This window comes from Rhynchophorus ferrugineus, unplaced genomic scaffold (assembly GCF_030347505.1).
Source record: "Rhynchophorus ferrugineus isolate W39M unplaced genomic scaffold, kcgeb_rfMv2 rfM1, whole genome shotgun sequence".
Lineage (NCBI taxonomy): Eukaryota > Metazoa > Arthropoda > Insecta > Coleoptera > Curculionidae > Rhynchophorus > Rhynchophorus ferrugineus.
The window spans coordinates 14106361-14126324 of record NW_027472580.1 but is presented as its reverse complement, the minus strand read 5'-3'; the positions used below and the strand labels follow the sequence as shown (position 1 = coordinate 14126324).

The 19964-nt window shown below is 29.3% G+C and overlaps 2 protein-coding genes and 1 long non-coding RNA gene across 4 annotated transcripts in view; 2 read left to right on the top strand and 1 right to left on the bottom strand.

Annotated features, from left to right (window-relative positions):
• LOC143195018 (uncharacterized) overlaps nucleotides 1–9736 on the top strand; it is a 76346-nt gene extending 66610 nt beyond the window's left edge. Inside the window, exons 5-7 of one of the 2 annotated variants that reach the window (XM_076401856.1) lie at nucleotides 6500–6597; nucleotides 7103–7268; nucleotides 8889–9736. In XM_076401856.1, the coding sequence (XP_076257971.1) occupies nucleotides 6500–6597; nucleotides 7103–7268; nucleotides 8889–8998 (374 nt within the window). In that variant the 3' untranslated portion in view covers nucleotides 8999–9736. Of the gene's footprint in view, nucleotides 1–6499; nucleotides 6598–7102; nucleotides 7269–7545; nucleotides 7712–8888 lie in introns of both variants that reach the window. The other variant, XM_076401861.1, reaches the window with a different exon arrangement.
• Nucleotides 9737–10121: 385 nt separating this feature from the next.
• Nucleotides 10122–10440, bottom strand: LOC143195028 (uncharacterized). Its single transcript, XR_013005448.1, has 2 exons — nucleotides 10301–10440; nucleotides 10122–10223 (listed from the first exon to the last, which is right to left on the bottom strand). It is a non-coding gene; the product is annotated as an uncharacterized LOC143195028 (long non-coding RNA).
• A 522-nt stretch (nucleotides 10441–10962) lies between these two features.
• LOC143195008 (uncharacterized) lies at nucleotides 10963–13004 on the top strand. The gene is made up of 5 exons (XM_076401843.1): nucleotides 10963–11277; nucleotides 11336–12094; nucleotides 12150–12356; nucleotides 12405–12675; nucleotides 12729–13004. The coding sequence occupies exons 1-5, from the start codon at nucleotides 10998–11000 to the stop codon at nucleotides 12970–12972; spliced, it is 1761 nt and encodes a 586-aa protein (XP_076257958.1). The 5' UTR covers nucleotides 10963–10997; the 3' UTR covers nucleotides 12973–13004.
• Nucleotides 13005–19964: the final 6960 nt, after the last annotated feature.

Sequence of the window (19964 nt, the reverse complement as noted above, 5' to 3'; positions counted from 1 at the left end):
TTATCTCGTTCTTGTTCGAAGTAACTAATTATGAGACGATCTGTTCTGTCTGGCTTCGGCATTTTCAATCAGAGTAAGAATAAACAGCAATTTAAATTTTATCAAAACAAGCTCAAAAACAAACCAACTGTAGTTATTATAATTAATATTTTGAAGAATTTTGCAGACGTTTGACAAACGGATGACTTTTGTAGGTTTATTTGATTAGACTATGAGATTGTGTGACTCTAAAACGAGTTTATAATTTGCAGCAGACAATACGTTAAAACATATTGATGACGTGAGTTCACTGTTATTTTGAATGGACTATTCGAATGGTATTTCTTATGATAATTATTATATACGTAACACGCGGAAGATCACTTCAGTAAGTGGCCCTTTATATCAAATATGTTATTCGATATCTTGCTCTGAATTCTATTTTGATCACATATGATGATAGTAAATATTTTAGTCCACGTACTTCACTATAATCACCCATACTTAGCTGACTGACAAGTCCTTTGTGGCGCATTGGCTCTCCTTCAAAGTACTTAACACTAACACTTGAACTGGAAGTATCTCTTGATTCCTAGAAATCCTATTTCTAGATAACTTCGATTGGTCGTCCGCCAACTCAATACATTTGGTTTAATTTCCGTCGAAGTTGTTTTCATTTCAAGTATGCAGTTCTTTCAAGCTAGACGTCTGCCTAGATGCGATCCAAGATATTTAACATCCTCTGTCTATGGGAAGTGATAATTATTAATATTCACTAAACGATAATTAATGAAAGAGTTGAAAAACTGATCTATTACAATAATCCCAATGCTGTAAAGTCATTGATTCAGCTCAACAAGTCATCAACATAGGTTGTAAATCAAAAAATCATGTTCATGCTATATACTTGGTAGGAATAAATGAAACTATAACTCTTTCAATCACACATAAATGAAAAAAACGTCTGGAATATATTGTCCCATTAGATTTTCGCTTGTTTCTATCAGCAGTAAATGATCAGGACAAAATTTCACTTATGAATACAAAAAAAAATGGAACGCTTCATGGATTACATCTAATGATAAGCTATTTATTCCAACACCTAATACTTAAGATAACTTTATTATATATTCTAATAAGATACCATATTAGCAAATAAATCTTCTGGCAATAGATAGATAAATAGATAGCGAATTAATCTTCAATCTATTTCTCGACATCTTGATCTTGTTGAAAATATCTGAGTCATCGGCACTTCTGGAACAAAATATTCTATTATGGATATAAATATGGAATTTATGTTAATGCAATTATGCAAAAATCTTTAATAATAAACAACGCCTATACATATACTAAAGCTTTTAGCATTCTTTACGATATAGCCGTCATTACCTAACCATATGATCTTATAATTCATAAAGAGCAGACCAAAGTAATGACAGCACGTGGTTTTCCTGATTTTATAAATCACATCATCCAGGTAGTATAAAAAACTTCTCCAAGATTACATCCTAAATGAACGAAAAAATATAATAAGATGCTAACTCAAAAAATATTTAAAAACACGAATTGCAATGATGGAATTATAAACAAACCAGTTCCTTCCAAACTTCAAAGAAATTTGACCTTTTGTATAGGAAATAACTCCAAACAAGCCAATATTTAATACCATAGATAGTCACCTAAGTTATAGACCAGTAACAATCCCTGGACAATGACAAAATTTGTTTAAAAACCTAGTAGGCGGTGATGAAATGGAAACAAAACCAAATATACACTTTCCACTTTTATTTTGTTGACAATATAAGTAATTAACACTGATCTTGATGTTATTATGCTGTCTAATAGTCAAATTTGCAGTATCAATTTTAATATTTCATTGGAGTTTATTCTCCATTGATGAAGACGAAATTTCAGAACATACTCGTTACACAATGAATGTATCCATGACCGAATAAAATCACCAATTTATTTATCATTGAAAGACTCCAATAATATGTAACATTATTAAACCCTAATAAGATAAAATAAACTATTTTTAAAGTAAATATACAATCAATTTAAATACATTGTATTATAATATATGAGTATATCATTAAACATTTAAATCGTTACACTACTAGATACAGAAATTATCCTTACCAATAGACTGCATAGGTCACTGAACTAAAGGTAATGCTTATGAAATAACTGCAGTAAGTAGATGCAGTTATGTGTGAAACGCATGAAAGATGCACAGAAGCGAATCAGTTTTATCAAACGAGTATTCCTAATAAAGTAAATACGTAAAAACTATATTTTGTGTATATAGAGTTGCGTGTATCTAGGATACGTAAAAACAAACAGAAACATAATTGAAATTAGCGAAGCGTTAACGAAATTTCTTACAATAAAACCCATAATTTCTTAATAATCAACAGTAACAAAAAAAATTCGATTGTCATTATGTTTGCACCAAATTATTTCATTAAATTATATATTTGAATACCACTGAAGTACTCTCTTGATATTAAAACGAATTGGACATTTCCAACCCCATTAAATAGATGTGCCATTGGAAATCAAATTTAAAATACGTCAAAATGCATACGAATATTGAGTTGCATAAGAAATGCCTAAATATCGATATTTAAGATTATTAATAAACGTAACAGGTAGTTGACATAATTTATGGTTATTAAATTCATGATGTTGCTTATAAATAGCACCTAATAAACAAAATTAACTACATAGATGAGTCAATAGAACCATTAAAATCAACAATCTTAATATACAATTGATTGAATTTACAACCAAATTCACAATTTTTCTAATAATTAACAATGACTAAGCAAAATTAATTAACTGTATACATCATTGTTTTTCTCTTTAAATCAGTTCATTAAAATATCTTTTGAATATCGCAATCTGATAGAGTTTTAATTAAATAAACTACCAATTTTGGTACTAGTATTATCTGGATTAATAGAATATCTTTGGTTTATTTGAAAATATATTGTATAAGACACGGCAGGGCTATTAACATTTTTTCAGGCAACAGTAGAGCGAGTATTATCGATTCGTTATCTCAACTAAATGATTAAAGCGAAACAAATTTAAAATTGCAAAGACAAAATGAAATTAAATAAGATGGCTATAAAACGTTGCTGAAGACTTGGTATCAAAAATTCTGGGAAGCCGATTGAATATTGTGTTTTTAGAAATGTTGTTACTTAATTTGTTTTAAATAGAGAACTAATCAAAATTGATTTATAATACAATAATGCTAATTTGGGCTAGTATTTGATATGTAATGAATATAATGCTTTAGAATTCCCACATAATCATCCCACTAAACATTCCGGTGGCCAGTTACTCAAGCAACATAATAAAAAACGTGGACAACTAAATTATAGACTGTGCATTAACATAACATTTTTCTTGTGTATTAAATAGGACTGACTACCGTATTTAAAAATATGTGTTCGAAGGTCAATGAAAATCATTGTTATAAATTACTGAAAAATAATTATAGATACTGAGCTTGCTAATACTATAATAATACAATTAATTAATCGATAATTTTAAAATATGTAACATAATAAAATGCTAGTAGGGCCCTAATACAAGTCCTAAAAGTTTTATTTATCTGTGAACCTTTCAAATGGAAACCTAAAATGTTGTCACTGATTTTTATTTCCTTCCTAATTCCAACTTCCTTGCAATTGCAACTGAATTGATTTGTTAATTCATAATTGATTACAAGTGTCATTTACATTAACTTACCAACGACACAAATGCACATATGCATCTATGACAGCACCTCAACCGTTCCAAAAAATGTAACATTCTTATACTCAAACAGGTTGTCACTTGTACCTTGAAAAGCCAAATAATTCCTGACACCTGACAATTTAGTGATTGCTACGGTTTTGAGAAGATTTGCTTCAACATCAGTAATTCATTCAGCAGTCATATCTACATCTTCGTTTTATCCGTCCGACATTTCAAAACTAGTACTATCACAAATAAAGTATTAAAATATAAATAATGACAATAACAAAAACTAAGAAGGAAAAAAAAATTATTGAAATTCACTTCAGTTATTTAACTTTAACTATTAACCTATCCTCGAAGTAAAGCCCAATTATAAAGCTTTGGTTACAGAAGATTACCAAAAAAAATTTTTGGATCTTTCAAATTTCTTTTGAACAAACTTACAGGATAATACATTTCTGAAATATATACTTCATTTAAATTAAGTGATATTCTTTTAGACTGTAATAAACTGCAATCATACAAATTGGCTTCATTAAAGCACAGAAATGTATTAGTTTAGTTTCTCGAGTATTTATGCCAAGATTATTTAAACTTCACGATTTTTTTTTCTTTTGATATATTTTAAAGTCTCCTTTTTACCATCGAGAGTTTATCTGGACTGGACCTACTGTTTAACCACGGTCCCGAGCATTTAGCCTACCGGCTAGCCAGTGACCAACTTAGAGACCATCCCAGAAGACATCCGGTCTTATCTACAAAACAACTTACAACAAATTCTCTTCTTACTTACAAACACAAAGTGTATCCATGCCCCAAGAAGGATTCGAACTCGCGACTATCCCAACAGTAGGAAGACCGTCCTGTCGCCATAACCACTGCGTCACCGAGCCGGCAAATTTCGAATTATATTTACCTATGTCAGACGGATTAACCTTATTGAACTTTAATTTTTATATATGAAGCTTATTAATGTCTTATGTTTTTTAACATGTGCAAAATTTAATGACTAGAAATCCAGAGAGTCACTCTAGATACTTACCCATATATAAATTCGAGTTTTATAAACATCATATACACATAATCGATAAAAATGTTTGTAATCAACAATTAAATAAACACTTTATTTTTTGTAATGGATTGATGTCAATATATTTAAAATAGCTACTGAATTTTCACAAACACAAAAATAATGTGGAATAACAAGAAACTCGACGAACTAAATCAAAGGAATAAAGCGGTTGTGGAATGATATGAGTTGATTTTTTAACGAAAATATCACAAAGAACTGTTCTGCAAGTAGAAGTACTCTCAGTAAGAAAAAAACAGTTTTAGGTCATAATTCCTTTTAAGATGATTAATTCATTCAGTTCAATATGTTCCTAATACTTTAATGTTCGATCAATTTAAAACACTTTCGAGTCAATACTTTAATCTGAATCTATTTTCGCATTTATGGATGATACCATAATAGTACCTTTTTGGCCGCCATAATAAACGAATATGCAATAAATAAAAGTAAGCGAGTAAATTGTTTAAAAATAAACGCGAAGGTCATTGAAAAAGTGGCACAACAATAAAAATCATTGAACAGATACATGCAATTGTAACAGATGCCTAACAGGTTGGGATCCATGAAATTACTAGTGCTAGAGTTATTCGGAAATAATATGAACCTAATATAAAAAAAAACAAATTGAACAAATGTCAAAAACTCCATAAAACTGTTTGAAAACCATTCTACATTAATAAAAGATAATTTATTATTATTCTCAAGATAGACATAGAAAGATTATTGAACAAAAAATTAAATAACATTCATGACTAGCTTGACAGTACTCTATTCTCTTAACCCAGTATTGTCAACACATTGTCAATTGTTTGTGAATCGTTTAAATAACAGCAACTCTTTATGAACACATACTTATGAAACAACGTCAAACAACAAACAAGTGATAAAAGTACAAATATGTATCATAATTTTCACAACTTTAAGATGAATATTATCTATGCTAAATGCATGCCATTGTATATATCGAAAGCCTCTGACAGAATTTCAATTTGTATACTTTATTTTACTAGTATTTCTATCACATTATTATTATTTATAATAATGTCTGTAACTTTGATGTTTCCCGTATTCGTTGTCAGTTGTCAGTATTCAATAACAAATAAAACAAGCTTAAAATGAAATAAAAATAAAACATTAATTAATTAATATGAAACATTAATACAATTCTTAGAATCCAAAATGACATCGACTTAAATTTATTACCATTAAATTTCGTATAATAGACAACTGGTTATGAATTTAGCACTAATAATATATGTTAATCCTGTCTAAAATTTCAAAAAATGCACATGATTTGCAGTAATTCCCAAAATGATTTAAAACTAAAGCAATTAATGTGTTCCAGTAAAATAACAGCAAAGTTAGTTACCAGTTAAAGAACTGCACAAGCATATATCATAATTCCTAACAATTTTACTAAATTAATACATCATAATCACGAATTATATTAGTCAATTTCCTGTTGCAATTTATTGTTTCTTCATAATCAGCAATCTACCAGTAAAATTGGAAATATTATTGCTAAATTTCATTTATTAATTTACCAAGAATATATTTTCGGTTTTCACATTCAAGTAGTAATTTTGTTAGTATAGTATTTTTACAAAAAAAAACGGAAACTACTTTGCTAAAATTATTTTGCCAATCGAATATAATACCAGATATAATTAAATATATTTTCAAATGTTTTAGGTCTATTAAGTGCAGGTGCTATGGGACTTTGGCATGGTGTTGAGTATTACGAAAAAGAAAAACAAGTAGGCGAGGAATTCTATCAACAATGGAGTACTGTGAGTAAAAATATTGAACATTTTTTCTTTGTATTTTTTTAAAATAAATTCGGATGTTACACAAAAAAGTTTTTGTAACATTTTTCAGTTGTTTAAAATAATGAAAAGTCTAAAGAATAGCTTTAAAAAAATAGGCTGTTCTTACTGTTTATTAATAATTTAAAAAATATCTTTTTTGCAGGATTAATTATAGAACGTTTTAAATAAAAGGCGAAGGTGCCAGTAATTCTCAAGTTAAAATAATATTGTTCTGTGACACTTTTGTGCAATTACATGTTAATTAACTTTCTTTGACAATATTGGTTGACAAACACGGACAGCCTTCCAAGGATAATCAATAATTACAAATAATACCTACTAAATTGCGTTGTTGTATAAGAAATAAACGAATTTTACAATATACCACAATATATTTCTAGAACAACCAGACAAAATTCAATTGAGAATTACTTCAACCATCGCAATTTTGATCTTTCATCGAAAATTTATTATGATTTTACTACAGCTTCTACAAGACAATTCGACGATCTATTACGACTGGGGCTTTGCCCTCGGCTGGCTGGGAGTTTTCTCATGTTTAGGTGGTTCTTTATTATTCTTCTTCGGCTCCTGTTGCCTGCAAGCCGAGAAGGACCGTGAACAATTGGACAATGTTCAGTACATCGTACCAGGTTAGAAAATAAACAACGAGTAAAATCGGCTAACAAATCGCTTCGTCGTTACTAAAATCGCTGTTTCATAGCGCTATTCAGGAAATATCGATCACCTTAACATTGTACGGATATTATTTAATAGTAATTTTCTTTGTCTCCCAACATTGTCAGTATTATCAATATATCTTTCTACATATAACTAATTTTGATGACATTAACGTGTTTTAGATTAGTGATATAGAGGAGTCATCACAATCTCGATATTTCCTGGCTAACTTTTATCAATTTTTTCCAGGTGTTACGTGACCATACCCGGGTTTTCTATGATTGGGGATACATGTTAGCCTGGGCGGGAGTAGGCTGGTCATTGGTGGCCGCCATTTTGTTTTCTGGATCGGCTGTGTGCTTAAGAGGAGAAAGGGAACGGGAAGAAGCCGTTAACATGCAATATCTAATGCCTGGTAACATTCTTTGGGAGTCATCACACTACATCCCAGCAAATATTCAATAGACAGACGGCGATAATGAACCAATGAAAATATTGAATATTTGTTATCGTTTCTATACATAATATGAGGTGATGGACCATCAACACCATAGACTTTTCTCGCGCCTAGGCTATCATTTAGATTTTCTTATTTGCACAATCTTAAATTACAACTGTATCAATAAAAAGCTATGTTAATATGAAACTATTTGTGCACATAAGAGCATCTATTTTTGTATATAAATGAATGTATTCCTACTTAATTATAAATAAACACTTAACATTTCTTCTACACCTGGAAGAAATACTTGAAATTTAACAAGGCTTTCTCTTTGTAACATTATCAGTCTTACTTCATCATAACTTATTTTCTCTTTCTTCCTGCTTCAAGCTTTGCTTTGCTTCTTCAAATCTTTCGCCGTACAAAAGAAACGTTATTACTTTAACTGTTACAATAGCCTTCAGTTATTAAGTAGTAACACTATATTAATTACATTATATTGTATTGAATTGAATTCAATAAACAAGTGACTTTTTGAAAATAAATAACACTACGACGATTTTGTTTGTTCTTTATGCATTCTTTGTATTCCTCCAACAAAACTAATTTCACTACACAAAAATTTTAATTAAATTATTTTCTTGTTAATAACAGCATGCTATTAGTATGTCTTACTCTGAATTCAACATCTACGCTTTTTTCATGATATATAATATGGCATTCCGATAGTTTCCTTAAATTAAAAAGTATATCAGTAAAAGTAAAGTAATTTCAGACACTTTCAGCCACATCCAAGCCTTTTTACTGTATACTGCTATATATTATTTATTTTCAATTCAAGTATGCATTTGATTCAATAGTTCCAAATAATCATTATGATTCCTTTTCTAATTCTAAGTAGTTATCACAGAAGACACCTCATTAAATATAGTACATGTACTTTATTAAGACTATATAATCCATAAACACGCAGCTTCTAGTAATTTGTGTGCTATTATCTGTCTATATCTCAAGCTCTTCTGCGATATTGATAATATTGTAACTGCCTTGAAAGTGTAGAAATAGGTTTAATTAGATAGGTTGTAATAATAGTATTAAGAACATATAAATATAATTATTGCGTAGTAATCTGTATTATTCTATTCAACAGTATATCCTCAGAAACAGCAATATGCTTATGCTGGATATCCAGTACCACCACAACCATATTCAGGTCCATATTATACTACTGGTTCAGCTTATGGCCCATACAACTATTGAGAACCAACAGCCAAGAGAAAAGGAACAAAAAGAAAAACTCATAAGCGAAGACATGCAACGATGTTTATTTTGTAGTTTCTAATAATGTATATATTTATATATGCTATTCCATTTTAGCATCTTTTTTGTCTGTGCATAGGAATGTATATTAAAAGTACAAAAGTTATTAAGAAACATTAACAAAGTAAACATCATTGGTAAATATTAATTGAGAGACTGTCGACAAGTTTTGATTCTGACAAGTAGACTACAGTGCAGAACTAAAACAAAATCACAGAACACAATAAACTAAAACAGTATATACGTGAATGGTTCTTTTAATAAGCAAGCAGCGTTCTTTATTGAATTTAACACTGTATATTTATTTATTGGATTTTCTTTAGATTGCGGTATTATTAAGTTTGTACATTATTTACCTAGAAAATAGAATTTTTTATTCATCATTAATAATTAGTTTAATATTTTAAAGTGAAGACAAAGAGTTATCCCGACTTAAGTCAACACTTTTATTTTCTTGGACTTAATGGTTCTATTATTGTTTTATGATACCATCACTGATGAAAATATCACTTTGTACTGTGATAATATATTAAAACAAAATTATTGAATGTAGAACAAATATACATCATAATCAATGACTTAACTGTAAGAACTTATAACACTTGTATTAGTATATGTTATATTTTTATATGAAATTAAGTAAAATTATTTTAACCAAATAAATTTTGTTTACATAAATTTGTTGCTGTTTGTATAATAACCCTCAACCACTTGTTATCACTGATTGTTAGCTTCAGTTCCTGGATCGTCTTAAAATAAATAATGATAGTACTTCTCTGAATAAAGCTTCAAAAACCCTCAAAATTTATATATACACCCAAAAATACTAGAAAAAATATTGGTAATATTTCAGAATAACAATATATTAAATGAAAAAACAAAAAATAAAATAAAATTTATTAAAAACTGTACCAAAAAATACCCTGATAACAAAATAAACTATCAACACATAACAAATATATACATGAAGGCAAGCTGTATAATTAATAATAGAATTATAACAGTCGTTTTAATACAATACAACAAATAAAATATTTACAATAAGACATAACAATAAAGCTCCTTTGAATACTTACACATAATTGAATACTCCTTTACATACTTTTTTATCAGAATAAATTTCAAATGGAAACAGTTACTTATGAGCAAATTATGGTAATTATTCCTACGACATCTTTCTCTTACAATTATGGTAAATCCTTTGTTCATTATTTAAACTATAATAAAAAACATTGCCCTTACAATAAAAACAAGATCCACCTGGTTTATGTCGCGTAATTTCATGCTTGAAATGATTTTTTAAACCTGCACTATTGGGAGCAAAAAACATATTGCATTGCTGGCAGAAGTAATAGTTTTCAATCTGGTATTTTAGAGACTCTTCCTGGCTTTCTTGTTTAAATCTTGGGTGCACAGCGTCAAATTCGCAGGTACTTTCCGTTTTAATAAATACCTCATTAACCTCCTTATCCATTATATTTAAATTTATAAATAAATCATATTATAAATTAAGATTTCATAACTATTACAATAAATATGACAAATAATTTGAAATTTTGTACTCTGTTGGTTTCTCTATCCTTAAAGGTTTTATTAAAAAACATCTTCTTTTTACAAGTTGGGCTGTTTTTAACATTAACATGGTTTTTCTATAACCTACATTAAGGATGCAGAAAAAAATCGATAGATATATAACGATATTTTCTGATATAAATATCGATATTTTTGCCGATATTTTTTAGTCGATAAATCGACATTTTTAATAAACCCGTACAATTAGGTGCCAAAATTACATCACATCTTTAATTTTAGCCGATATATCGGCTAAAAATATGGATATTTTTTGAAGAAAATATCGATTGAACTTTATATCGATATTTAATGGGCATCCCTATTATTTACATGTATTAGAAGACGAGATAATAATTATCTTTTTTCTATGATAATTATTAATTACTTTATTTACATATTTAGTTGTCAGAAAAATTCAGGTGAATGTAATTTAAAAATGGAATTACCATCTTCATCTATTTGTAATGATAGGACACCAAATGTACAAGGGTATATTTTATTTAACCAAAATGTATCAGTTTTCGATTTTGGTAATATAATTGTATCAAAAAATTATAAGGATAATGATCAAGTAAGGATTCTATCTGGTGGGACACTATCGCATATAGATTATGTTGGTGATGGAATGCTTACAGCCTCAATACAAGGTAATAGAATTTCTGGAATATTTAAATATTAATTTGAATGCTCTCGACTTTTTTTTAGGACAGAATGGTGAAGTTCCTTCTCCAAATATAATTTTGAGAACAATAAGAGAACTTAGTTTAAATCATATTGAAGGAATTTTAATAATTGTTCCCGCTAGTTCAACTAATGTTTTAAGTTTTGGACTAGCAACTGAAAGAGCACTTAATGATGATTTAAAAGTGATGCTATTAACGGTATCTGATAATCCTAATAATTATGAAGAGAAAAGTAGCGGAAGAGAATGTCTATCTGGAATTATTATGATACACAAAATAGCTGGTGCTCTTGCTGTTAAAAATAAATCTTTAACTGTTATTTATGAGTATTGTAACCAAGTTATAGGTAATCTTATAAGTGTTGCCACAAATGTCCAAGCTACATTAAGGTTTGAAAGTTGTACCTATTGTAAAAAATGTAAATACAAAAAGGATATTGAAAGACCTACTAAACTAAGTAACAGTAAAAAGACTGAAGATATAATTCCTGAACTAGCAAATAATTTAGTTAACAATATATTCAAAAGTGGAAAATTCATGATGTATAAAGAGGACAGCTGTGTTTTATTTTTTAATAATGCAGGTGCCCTAAAAAGAACAGATGAATATGTCTTCATATCAGAAGTATGGAAATGTTTTAAAAAATATGAAGTAAATATTATTAGGATATATATCGACAATTATTTCCATATAAATGATGACATTGACTTAAGCATTAGTATGTTGAAGATATTTGACAAAGAGTTGATTACTCTTCTTGATGCCCCATGTAGTACAGTGGGTTGGAATACTTTATAGAAACATTTTTTTTATTTTTTAATGTCATATTTTTTTAGGCTGGAAGCAAGTGTTTCAATATGAAAGTGTTTTAAATGTGCATATCACAGCTGGTTGTTTAAAAAGAAAGTGTAGATTATCACCACCATCAAAAGGTCCAAAACTAAGAGATAAACCTTCTAATATTGTACAGCTATGTTTGCAATTTGCATGTAATGCTCTTATATCATGTGAAAAAATGTTAAACAAAATTGATTCTGAGAAAGGTACAATAATGGATGTTATATGCATAGAATTGCAATAATGAATTTAAGGTGATGGTGATACTGGTACCCGATTAAGAAATGTAGCAGAGGTCCTGAATAAAAGAGCTTGTAACAGAAAATTAATATTCCTTTGTCCATTTACATTTTTCTTGAGTTTGAGTAAGATATTAGAAAATGCTGTTGGCGGTACTATGGGCTGCATATATAGTATTTTGTTTGAAGCAGCTGCAAATAAATTTGGAGACTATAAAGAAGATGATGAAGTTACTTACCAGATATGGCTAGAAGCTTTGGAAAATTCTTGTAAAGCCATTGAAAAGTATTTTCCTGTTATGATTTTAAGTGATTAATTCATTAATCATTATTTTTCAGATATGGGAATGTAAAACTAGGCGACAAGACAATGTATGATCCTCTTATAGCATGTGCTAATACAATAAAATTGTACATTAATATAAATGATCCTATAGAAGCTTTTGGAAGAGGGGTTTCTAAAGCTGAGGATGTAGCAACAAAAACAGTAAAGTCAGGATGTAAATTCCCTGATGCTGGCGCACATGCTGTCGGAATATGGATGAGAGCGATATATGAAGGTGTTAAACTGAGATATGAATAATGTACTTTAATTAAATACATTTTTTATGACTATGTTATAGATTTTATTCATTAGCGTATATACATAAATAACGTTATGATTAACGCTGAAAATATTCAAATATTTACTATTTCTATTAGGGACAACTAATAATTGAATGCATAGATATTGAAATATGTTTATCCTATAAGCAGCTAATACATATTTTAAGTATTTTTATTTTATAAGGGAAACTGACGTAAATAAAAAAATAGGCTACATATTATTATAGTATTGACAAGGTTGTTCAAATGAACATGAGAATGACTATATTTTCATAAGAAATTGAGAATAATCACTAAGAAATATGATGATATTTTAACATATGATGGATCGATGAAAAGGATCGACTACAAAAAATTTTAAATCAACCTTTACTTTATCTGATTCTAAATCTACTTATTTCTGTTTCAACTGCTATATAAAAATTTAATTACAGGTGACATGTTGGAACAACATTTATTGCTCAGTAAGAATTATGCCGTGATTCGTAATGATATTGGTATTTAGATGACACAAGATAATTGATTTATTGTTCATGATGAGTTTGTTAGTTTTTTTCCAGTAACAAATGTATTTTGGGATATTTCTTTACTATTTTATTTTTATATAATGATTGTGTCATTAACAAACTACATTAATGTAAACGAATGGCTTAACCTGTATATATTTGTACAGTGGACGGACTTTAGCTTGTTTAGGACAAAAATGCAGAAGGTTTAAAATGAATTGGGAATTTAATAGTTACGAAAATTAAAAGCAATGGAAAAAATAAGAAAAGTACGATCTGTAGTGAGGGCTAACTACAGTAGGATGGCCGTGTTGATAGTTATAATCAGTTATTATAGAAGAAATATAACAAGCAAGCCTTAAAAACCAACAATGTGCAGCTCAAATTTCAGTAAAAAATAATGTGTAGTGCAGAGTAGGCTAGTACGTGTAGATATTTTTACAGTAATGAATTAAAACTATTTAGCTAAAGCTATTAAATATATATGCGTATATCCTCCAGAATGTTTTGAAATATTAAAGTGATTTTTTCCGGATTGCATTTATCGAAGAATCGTTTCGTTTGATTTGCATACATATCAAAATTAATGGAAACGCTTCCGCTGTGACAAAATCAATCGTTCAATCAGATGAAACGCCTTCAAATTTCCCAAGCAATCACGCTTTCTCTTTCAGAACCAAGACGTGAAAATATTGTGTGATTTAACTGAAACAACCTGGCACACCATCAACATTGTTAATCGGATGGCGTTAACGAATGAAGTAACTTAACGACGCCACATGTCGATTAAGAATGTTTATTTTTATGTCGTTAGGTTTAAAAGTGAACAAAATAGTGTTTGTTTCTTTAATTTGAGTAACAAGCGCGTACATAATGTGTTTTTTACTGTCGTTGATTTGGATAGTCTATGTATTAAATGGAACTATTTTTAGAAACAAAATTATTTCAAATGTTGAATAATTTATTATAAAATAGATATATATGATTAGTAATATAAAATCGGTTAATGATCAAATTTATCCTGAATGTGGGACTAACTAATGCGGATCTAATGGTAAAAGAAAAAAATAAGAGTATACCTCAGCGTTCCGATTTTTCAAGCACACAATTTTTTCCAATATTCATTCGATATATTTAGGGCGTTTTATATCGTATCAATTAAAAACTATCAATTACTGCTGCCGCAACGGTTTCATTAAACTAATTAATAACAGAATGATTTTCCCAAGATAAGCATGCGCTTGTACATATCAGACGGATCATTTTTGTTTGACGGGATATTTTGACTACATATTGTTATTACTTTAATCAATTCTTTATAGTTTGTTAGATTATGTACTAAATTTATTGACAATTCATTACTAATCAAAATCCTAATGTCTTTTAACTTTGACTTTGACCAGTGAGATGTATATTTGACATACACTGACACATACATTTGACTTTGACGTATAGCACAGACGGAATGTAATATCGTACCCAAGGTAAGGATGGAATTAAGAAGTAACTCGATCATAATATACAAGAAATACAAAGATAGGCTTCACGAATCGCACCAGACAATACGAAAATAACTATGAATTATTAGTAAAATTTTGTAATGTAAAATTAATTTCATAGATTGCTATGGAGCACAGGTATATTTATGTTAAATAATATGAAAACAGAATTTGTTTGAAGGTTGTAGTAAAGATAGGAATGAAAAATGATTATATTAGTATACTTTATACCTCCAACTTTTTGATAATGCAAATATTTAAAAATATTAACTAAAACCAGATGTTTAAATGAAATGTAATGCATTTTTAGGATAGTGTAAATATAAGATGTAATTAATAGAAAGTGTGAAATAAATTAATAACATATCATTTTTAGTTTTAAGTTTTGTGATTTACTATTCCTTTCGGTTTATATAACTTTATGGGGTACATAAACAATGCACAGGAACACACGTTTACACAAACAATATTAATAAAATATTAAAACAAATATTAAAATAAATATAATTTATTTTGAAATAGTTATCGTTTTATTCTGATATTTTACTTTGCCCGAATGCTGTAAACTCTATGGATTATATAACCTATCTTTTGTGAGTTCTGGTTTCTTAATGGGCTCTAATAATTATTCTATCTTGAGAATTATTAGCAGATTGAGTTGTTCAACATCAAAAATCCTTTTCTATACTTTCAAATCAATCAGATCATCTAATGAATCTAATAGTTTTCCAACTGTTACCCTAGAATTCCTTTTTATAAAATTGTTCAAGGACTCTCAATATTTGCGATTTTTTTTTTCGGAAGCAATGAACCCACCTTTTTATTCAGTCCTCATCTTATAATACCTGCAAAAATAATATAACCATAAAGTAAATTATTCATACAGTAGTAGTACCATATACTTGTATAAATAATTTAAAATTCAATTTCGTCAGCTCTTATGTTTTGTAATGTGCACATCCACCAGCTGGATATATTTGGTTTTGCCTGTTTCATTAATATTTTCTTTCATTCCTTCTTTCATTTACACTGTAAGTTCCAGATGTTTTATTTTCCTTTGCCTTGAATCTTTATTAAAACATGTCATGGAGATAAGAGCCTGGTTCCCATAACTTATATCTAGTTTATACTGCAATTTAACTAAATCATAACATTATACTGATACCACGCGTTGTTTGGTGTTTTGACAAAATTTGTAAAAATAAAGTTAACCTAAAAATAATTTCCTAACCACAATTCTTGTAAACATCGTGTATCATCAACAATCAACACGCATGCTGGAGTTCTTTTACTGTCATCTCAAACACGGTTTTGGTATCCTTTGAAGCTTACCAACCAATTAACAATTTACAAGAACCGATTAGCGAGAACAGCTGGTGCCACACTGGATCCTGAGGATGAACGCGTGGCGCAGTGGCCAATCAGAGAAGTAGAGAATCATTTATTCTAGTCTAGGCAACCCCACTGCTCCCCATGACCTCTGGCGCTCCGCCAAAGTCATAATGGGGAAAACGAACGCAATCTCCCCTCTAAAGGCAGATTCCTCTACGGATATCGCACTAACAAATCCAGAGAAAGCCGAGCTCCTCGCTAAAACATTTGATAATCAAATGAAATGCAACCCTTCACTATACCCTCTATGAAGAGGAAAAAATTTCCCTCACACCATCTCCTAACGCATAGTCTCTCCTAGAGGCCTTCAGATCTCAATAAAACGTCTATCTTCGAAAAAAAGATCAATTTGCGAGCAGCTTGATAGAGACTTGAGCGTTTGGCACGGAAACCGAATTCTTCATCAGGAATTATATGATGCGTGTCAGTAAAACTGTTTAGAGCGTGTAATATCTGAAGGATTTTTCTTGGGAATAACAGCGGCAAGCGCATGTTTCCATTTTTTTTGGAAATGCTTTAATCTCAGGACGGAGTTAATGATATTGGCAAGCTCTGAAAGGTGCTTGCTAGTAAGGTTTTTCAGACGATTGAGAGTTTTGTTTGAGCTGTTGAGAGTCCAAACAATACAAAAAAAAATAATATAATTTTTTGAGATAAACAAAAAAATTAATTACCAACAAAACAATGCTAAATTAATATAACTGTTTCTATAGTAGTAGTGTTTCTATAATAGTAGAAGATAAAATACGTGTAGTAGATAGGTTAAATGAGGTTTCTGTTTATTATTATTTACTTATTACAACGATTATTACGTACATATTTTATTTTAAAATGTTTTTTGCTGTTAAAAATCTAAGTTTGATTATTCTTTAATTTTTAGTGAGTTCCTTATTTATTTTTTGAAGTCGGTTAAATTTTTTTGTTAAAAATATTTTTTAACTAGAGTACTTTAACTAGTTAAATGTGAAGAAATATTCGCTCCGAATTCAAAACGAATTTCACACTTTTACATACCGCATTTGGCAATATATTCGACGTCATCTATGACATTATCGTTTAACTGTAATATTTAATATTATAAACAACTTTACTTGACAGATTTTAATACTAATTAACTTAATATTATATTTGTAACTAGCATTATATTTTATATGTAGGGAAAAAATACTTTTTATTGAAACTTTATTTGTTCATTATAATCTATTATGACGCATACGTATGCACTTTTGTTTCGATAAAACAAACTTTTATATGACATATCGATCGCTCCGAGAAACATTGTAATAAATGACACACCGGAAACTTAACCACAAGGGCCCTTACCCTTTTATTACAGTTAATAACGACGGTCTACGTTAATGAATCATAGCGCTGTGTTATTGTTTAAACAAGTGTCAATTCAATGTAACAATTTAAATATGACTAATGCAAAATATCAGAGTATACTTACAGCACAGCTCAAATATAATTTATATAATTTTTACATATACCCTTTGTGTATACATAACTAACGTATGTTGTTTAGAGAAAATAAATTTGGTTAAGTGCTTTTAGTACTATATGCTCCTGATAAGTTTTTATAAATATATGTAAAATAAAATACTTGATAAACCAAGTTTATCACAGTGGCAGAAAGTATTTATGCGAACCATACATTAAAGTAAATACGAGTATTACACTTAAATCAGCAGAAACTTATAGTTTTGTATTAGTTGTACAAATATGTCTCTTGCTTTATTGTCAACTGTCAACAACATAACCTTCAAATGTTAGTGATTTTGATGCGTTACGTATTATTTTTAGTTTAAATATGCTCCAAGCTTTTTACGTTGGTCAAGAGCGTGGTGGATGTGTGCGGCCAGACGGGTAGCCTGATGGACAGATGAGTGGTGAGCGCGAAAGCCGAATTGTTCCTTAGGAATGATGTTGTTGTCCTTTGTGAAATTGAGAGCGTAGAGTATTACCCTCTCGGCAAGCTTTGAAATGGTACTGAGAAGGCTGATGGCTCTGTAGTCAGATGGAGACGATTTCGCTTCTTTCTTGGGAATAACAAGTTATATGTGCGTGTTTTCAAGATGCCGGGAAATGTTGCAGCATTACGATGGAGTTAAGGCAGTATAAACTCTTTTAACCCAGTAGTAGCTATTTCTGGAAAATCCTAATTCGGTAAACTTCGGTAGTTTACGTTACGTTACCATTTAGAAGCAATCGAGAGGTATATTCTGTTCAAAATAATAGTGATCTCACGTCGTCTGAATTGATGACGCAATGTTGATGCATCAACTTTAAATTCCTGGTTAAATATATCGAAAACAACTTATTATAAACAAATTTGGAAGCGAAGCAAGTTAACATTACCAACATTAAGCAATTGTTTTTAACCAAAATTATTATTTTGACTTGAGGATTCTAGAGATGAAATATGAAAACCTCCAAGATATAGAAAATTAACTTCTACCACCAAATTAATCAAAACGTTCAGTAAATAGTATATTACACCACAAAGACCAAAGAATCATGACGAGCAGGACCGAGATTTCAACTTTTGGCCTGTGTGGTGTTTACGATTTTTTTCATAACCGGTTGAAAGTACCTTATTTATTTAACTTTAAATTTTGATGAGCATATTTTAATGCCTGCCCCCGACATCAATGGACTTCTTCGGCAACGTATCTGTATTTATTATCAATCGCGCTTCTGCATCAAAATTTCGTATAACAACTTCCTCGTCCGTAGATTCATTAGATAATAACGTAATATTAATTTTTTCTGGCTTATTGAATAGAGTGACGACAAAATAACATTGATGATTAATTTTACGGTTAGAGTTAGTTAGCAACGTTAATGACAGCGGTAAACAATTTGTTGTAGCGACAGAATAAATAGTCCCTAGTTACGAGTATAAATACGCGTAAGAAATTCTTTCCTCCCGAGGTTATAGAGGGCGCGCTTGTACTTCTCAGAGGGAGTAAATATTTAACTTTCTTCCCTGTTATTAATGAAAAAAAATCTATTCTTGTATACTGTTGACATAAAATAAATAAAAACTCTTCAATTTTTTATAATCTATATAATATATGATATAATTTATCTAATATCGATTAAATATATTTTTAAAATACTTATGGGGACACATTTCGTATGCTAAACCTGCCAAGAAACCTTCAGAAAAGATCCATTGAAATTTGTAACAAAACCCATAAATTGAAATTAAGAATAATTGTAACTTTGAAGACTGTTTTAGTGACAACTAATCAAAATAAGAAATATATAATCCGAAATAAAAAATTAACTTTTAAAATATGGTAATGGCAATATTTTTTGGTTTGAGGGTGATTTCCCGGCTAAGAAGTGGTACCAATTGCATATACTGAGAATATTATGGATTATTTTATATATCTAAATATCATAAAGAATATAAAAAACAGTTTGAAAATTTTAACGTGATAATAACTATTAGTATAAGATTGTTAATATAATAAAAGAAATTTTTACATAAAAGAACAGGTCTATATTGACATAGCTATCGCAGTGCTCAAATTTAAATCCAATGGAGAATCTATGGAATCAAT

What these genes read in the sequence shown, in the direction of transcription:
- LOC143195008 (XM_076401843.1), top strand. Translation starts at nt 10,998, where the DNA reads ATGATAATTATTAATTACTTTATTTACATATTTAGTTGTCAGAAAAAT. An exon ending in CAAAATTGATTCTGAGAAAG is followed by an intron (nt 12,357 to 12,404) that starts GTACAATAATGG and finishes AATGAATTTAAG; the next exon opens with GTGATGGTGATACTGGTACC. An exon ending in TCTTGTAAAGCCATTGAAAA is followed by an intron (nt 12,676 to 12,728) that starts GTATTTTCCTGT and finishes ATTATTTTTCAG; the next exon opens with ATATGGGAATGTAAAACTAG.